Source organism: Pagrus pagrus, assembly GCF_965226575.1.
Source record: "Pagrus pagrus genome assembly, chromosome: 14".
In the NCBI taxonomy this organism is placed as follows: Eukaryota; Metazoa; Chordata; class Actinopteri; order Spariformes; family Sparidae; genus Pagrus; species Pagrus pagrus.
In genome coordinates this window covers 22,898,528-22,904,625 of record NC_140198.1, presented here as the reverse complement: position 1 = coordinate 22,904,625, position 6,098 = coordinate 22,898,528, and the positions used below count along the sequence as shown (strand labels likewise).

General features: G+C 43.1%; 1 protein-coding gene across 1 annotated transcript; it reads right to left on the bottom strand.

The window, feature by feature from the left end:
• Positions 1-29: 29 nt before the first annotated feature.
• shpk (sedoheptulokinase) lies at positions 30-5,618 on the bottom strand. Its single transcript, XM_084372842.1, has 7 exons — positions 5,443-5,618; positions 5,195-5,336; positions 3,383-3,557; positions 3,138-3,290; positions 2,747-2,922; positions 2,113-2,313; positions 30-757 (listed from the first exon to the last, which is right to left on the bottom strand). Exons 1-7 carry the CDS (start codon positions 5,578-5,580, stop codon positions 363-365), a joined length of 1,380 nt encoding a protein of 459 aa, XP_084228968.1. The 5' UTR covers positions 5,581-5,618; the 3' UTR covers positions 30-362.
• Between the last annotated feature and the right edge of the window lie 480 nt (positions 5,619-6,098).

The following is a 6,098-nucleotide window of genomic DNA, read 5'->3' as shown; positions in this document are numbered from 1 at the left end:
GAAAAAAAAAAAGCTAATTAACAACAAGATACAGCCAGAAATGCAAGGTATATTTCTTCAATCACAGTGAAATTAAATGTTTGAAGGGGGGCTTGTAGCTGCACTCAACAGATAGTTTGAGTCAGTGTGTTAACCATTTTGTTTTTGGATCTTCTGGTCTTTCGAAATTTCAAAACAGTCTTTTCCTCCATGTCCTGGAAAACACACCTTTAAGTTCCATTGAGCAAAAGTATGTTGTAGAATCTCAGTTTGTCTGATTGTTTCTGTAAGTGATACCTTTTGATGAGGTACTAAAAAATGTGCAAAATTCTCAATTAATCATGTAAACAGACAGATATTCCACTGTGGATTACGACTCTTGCTCAATGCCGATCACACAGTACCATGGCCACGCCGACAGCAGAGTCCGCGTTTTGTCCGTAAACCACCGGCTGAGGAAACACCTTCTCCACTTCCTGCCTCAGCACCTCATTGCGGGCGATGGCGCTCCCACTGCCCACTATCCTGGTGACCCCTGCCTCCTGCAGACGCTCAGCAGGCATCATGGAGGTGATGTTGTCCAGGACTCCGCGACACAGTGCCCTGGTCAGATGACCCAGAGACAGATTGGTAGTGGAGATGTTGGTCACCTGACCCAGGCGGAGAGGGTCGTGTCTCTCTCCCAGGATGGTCGGACTCACCATGAGGTCGCTGGTCTCCTGATTCAGGGCGGAATCAATCAGCTTCTCATATAGGCATGAATCACTTATCTCTGCACCTGTGAGGGAAGAGGAAGCAATTAAATGGTGGGACGCCTGCAAGCTAGTTTGAGCAGTCAACTCGAGCTGCCCTGCTATAGACATACAATATGTGACATGCCTCACTCTCCACAATCATCTACCGAGCACTGCCAATTTGGCAGTCTATTTAAGCTGCAAAAATTTCCCAGCTCTACCTCTGCCTGTTAATGCCACTACTGCCCTGTGTCAGTATTGCTGCCTGTTCTTTCAGCCACACCACCATCCTAGCATCCATCTGCAGGATCCAGCTAGGAGGTTCAAGATATTTGCTCATGAGGGTGGAGCCTAGACGCCAAAAAATATGTTCTTCTGCAGTGTTTAACATTTCAAATCTAAGTTGTACTGAAACACAGAGCTGCTTTGAGCCAAATGCTAACATCAGCATGCTAACATGCTCACAACAACAAGGTTACCATGCTGTTCTTTAACAGGTATTATGTTTACCATGTTAACCATTGTAATTTTGCATGTTAGCATGCTAAAATATGCTAATAATAACTAAAGTACAGCTGAGGCTGATGGCTGGTTAAATGAAAAGTTCGACCGGCTGGGCGCAAGAGTCAGAGAATCGCCTAAAGTCATTAGGATTTATCTTTAGGAGAACATGAATGTTTCACCAAATATCGTGGGCCCATCTCATGTTTTTATTTTGTGCCTCCTCGTCTCCTTTCTCCTCAATCCTCTTGCCTCGATTTCAGCACATCATCTTGAAGGATGTCTCACTTCCTAGAATGGTCCTCGAGGAGAGACGAAAGAGGAGAGAGGATGCACAGGTGTGTCCTTTGTGGAAGTTTTATCGGCACCCGTGACCAGAAGTGACATGACACACAGCCGGAATATAAAGACCACGGTTGGAGCAGGACTACAAATATGTTTCTCACTGTTTGTGTAGCACCTCGTAAAGCGCTGTTCATTCCCCATTGACATTTCACCTTGAAATGATTTATGTCCCATTATGCCACGTTGTGAATTGAATTAAAAGTAAATATATGAAGTAAGTTGTGTTGAAATCTGTTCTGCTCTTCTGACAGAGATCATAAAATACAGCAGTAGGCTTCAAATTTGGCTCTGAAGCACGGATGACTTGTATTGTTAAATGCATTTGCCTCAAATCCTCTCTCCTGGTGTCTCCTCCTTGCCTTCTCAGCTTGCATCTTATGTGGGAGGAGGAGAGGAGAGCAATGTACTAACTGAGAAATGAGAAGAAGGGAAAGGCAATCCACCCAGAAGTAGTTGTGATATTTAAGTCAGGACCAAAGTGGTGGACCAGCCAGCCAACAAACCTGACACTCACCCCATGAACCACGCTATGAGGGTAACTAAAAATCCATACCAAGCTCTTTCATCCAGGAAGTGAGCGTCTCCACAAAAGTAGCCAGTACATTCCCTCCATTAAGTGACGCTGCCACCGCCAAGTACGAGTCTTCAAAGTAGGGGAAGTAGGAGATGGAGGCGGCCAGCTGAGGAGAATCCGGAGGTCTGAAGTCAGCTGGCATGGCGAAGGTCAGCTGGGCTGAGGTGCTTATGTTAAGAACTGTGAAAGTGGGAGACACATACAAACTGTCATCGAAGGCTAATGAGCTAACAGCACCAAACATGACATGCAAGAGACACTGATGGCAGGATTACACTTAATGCATTTTCTGGGCTCTTGTGTTTTTCACACTTTGCTATTTTTCTCTTAACTGTTTTTTTGTTCCGGTTAATGGCACCAAAATGCAGCGGAAATGAATTTACATCCCAGCTCTGAAGAAACATTACATTTCAAAACATTAAGAGAAGTAACTTCGGAAAATCGAAGCATTATTAGTAGTACAGTAGTAGAAGAAATGTAATGGATTCAGCATGTGATAATACTGCAGTAATGGATACTTGACTCTAAAGTGGATGGACTGTCAGAGAGTAATGCACCCCCTGCATTAAGTGTGACCCTGGCATCGGAGAGATGACTGGACATCCTGTTTCACCTGCATCTGTCCGTGCACTCATGCAGGAGTAGACAGAGCACTGGAAGTCTCCCAGGGCGGCCCCTACTGGCGTGCCAGCAGGGATACCATGCCAGTCAGAGCACGTCTGTCCCGCCAGGCCACCAGATGGCACACACTGAGGAAGCAGGTGCAAAGGGAAGCCGGCACCCTTCAAACTGGAGCATGCACACACAGAGTGTCTGGTTATGTAGGTTATGCATACCAACTCTAACACTGTAAGTTACAAAGAGTTTAGTCATTGCCGGTCACACCAAACATGCACAAGCTATACAGCATTTCCATGCATTTAGTACTTGTCACATATCAATAAAATGTTCTGACATGTTGTAATGTGGTTTTATTAAAACAGGAAGTCCTGCACTTTGCGTACATGTCTATGTTCCACTGGTTGGTGGAGGTGTTGAAGAAGCCCCAGCTGGCTGCATTCTGAGGCGTCATCACACACCCGTCCAAACCACACAGCATGGACACCACATAGTCCTGGATGGTGCCCGCGACTGTGAACACCTCCAGGAACTCGGGCCTGCAGTGAAAGCACACATCTTTAGTTGGGGTTCATTTTAGTGTCACAAAACCGAGTAGTGCAGGTGGGCTTTTAGAAAAGCGCATGCTGACCTGTGTCTCATGTACCAGAAGGTGGTTGCACAGCCAAACCCTGTGGCCACACTGAGATGCGAGTCTGGCTTTGGAAGAGACGACAGGAAGTCACTGCTGCAGCGCCCATCCTGCCAGGTGATCAGCTGACTGGTGTCTCTGGCAGTGAAGAAGTCCTTGTTGGGCCAATCACAACCTGAGAGGAGCAAGTGACATGGGAAATTAAAGCAACAACTTCAACTTCAGCTTTTGACAAAATGGTTTTGGTGTTTATATATAAAAACATCCTAGTAGCACACATTTTCTATCATTTAAACCTCTTTTCACAACATGTTATAGATGCAACCAGCAGAGGGCAACAGAGTTATGAAAAAGGTTCAATGGACCAACAAAGTTTCTCTTTAATCAGGAGTTATTAGCAGAAAACCTCCTGATTTCAGTGTACATCTAACTTTCAAGCACCTCAATATGTTTCTAAAAAAGCATCTCAAAGGTCATCATCAGTATCACAGATTGGATTATCCATGTACTTCAGCAGTCTGAAAACACTGCTCTCTTCTTGAAAGACTTCTTCCAAATCCCCATGGCTATTACTGGTCAATGTTTTTCTAAAGCCTGTGGCCTGGTGAAACATTATGGGAACTTGTGTCCAAATCAAACTGTGAAGTATTTTAAAGACTGTACTCTAAACAGAAAAGTGACTATTCAGTATAATAAACTGAATATGCTTCTCAACTTTATCTAAAAGAATCCCACCTATTACATTAACGGATTCATGATAATAAAGAAAGTACATTAAGAAGGAAACCAGGGCTCACATTTTGCTTGGATTAGATTAAATAGTTCATATTACACACTCTTCCCTGATGTGCAATCCGATCCTCATTATGCAAGATCATATTAAGCCTTGTTTTACAATATGTAGACAAGCGGGGAACTTTGTTATTGCTGTCCGTCTGTGGCTCACACCCTCTGCTGACACGAGCAGATCAATAAGAGCAGCTCTGTGGAAACAGCTCAACTTACACTGAGGATCTGTGGTTACATTCTGAGCAATAGGGTTGGTTCATTATCTAATTCACTAACAGCCTGAAAACAAAACAAAACAAAACCTATGATTGCGAATCAGCATAACACAAACACAAACATTCTTTAATATTTCTTATAATATCCAAAAATAATAAATGTAGGAAACCTTACATCAATGAGTGTGATGTGGTCCAAAATAGAATTGTGTTCACCTGCAGAAATGGCTACTGAATGTTCAAATTTTACCAGTCACTCAATAGATTACCATACAATTTTTTGAGCCTTGTGAGTGAAACAAGCAACTAATCACATGTATATTTCACCAGCATTTGGCTGGTGGCCGGTGCTAACTCTGTAGGACTCTTAAAATTGGGGTTATTCCAAGGATCGTGAGATTAATAAGCCTCCAAGACCAAAACATTAACAGAAAACAGACGCTACAGTAGCCTCAGGGACCACATATTAAGACCTCTGACAAGTGTCCTGTACACTTCTGAAGTATTAGCACCTATTTATTTCTGGGCGTCTATTTTTTTTATTATTATTATTATTATTATTTTACTTTCACAAATTCTGGTGTTTTGCCTGTCCATCAGTTCTGAAAATGATCTCTCTTTACTATGCCTTGCTGCTTCCTCTCTGATTTGTTTTACACTTCAAATGAGCCAATAAATGAACAAATCAGTTTATTTGCTGCTCAGACCACACGTGTGTCACAGCCGTTGTTGCCCAAGTGACCACACATGTTGTGAAATGCACGCTCAGTATGTGGGGCAGGTAGGCAGGTAGTAGTAGTAGTCTTACCGCCTTTTCCTTTCCAGAACACAACCCCGTGCATCTGTCCTGACAGCCCGATGCTGCTCACATGCTGCAGTTTGTCTCTGGGCAGCAGGCCGATGCACCGGTTCAGAGTGTCTATGATCCGGCCAGTGTGCTGCTCCTTAGCCTGTGTGGTATCATGGAAACACAGCCAGGTTACACACAGGGCAAGCACACACAGCGGCGTTGGCACCACTGCTGGATCAAGTCGTGCGGCACGTGGAGGCACTCACCTTTATCTCACTACCGTCGATTATATCTGACTTAGTGGGCAAAGCGTGACTGTCAGCCACCGCTCTGGAGCCGGTTTCTATTAAAACGGCTTTTACCGAAGTTGTGCCCACGTCTATACCCAAAATATAGGTAGACATAACTCCTACTGGGACTGTGTACTCTGACACTCAGCTGTACGGTGTCATGATGACAAAGCCCAAACTGATGCGTTCAGGTCTAGATAGGAAATCGAAAACTCCAACTTTATTTGAATGTATCCTAATAACGCTCCTAATAATAATCAATTAAATAATAATTAATAATCCTAACAACAGATTAGCTCCATTACTATAATATTGAATAATAATAATAATAATAATAATAATAATAATAATAATAATAACAGATCACAGTATTACGAACGAAATCAACATTGTTTCTGTTAGTGCCATTGACTTGAGGAAAAAACTACAGGCAATAACTTTAAAGCAGTTGTTATAACGCCTCTTCTGAACAACAGGTAGAGTTTATTTCTAATTTCTAATAATTCATTTAATTTCGTTCTCCCTGACTACATTTTGACATGTCAAACACTGGTGTAACTAGCAATATAAATAGGCTAATTCCTGCATTTGATGCAGGTGGACCAGTGTTGTCTGTACTTGCCATGTGCATC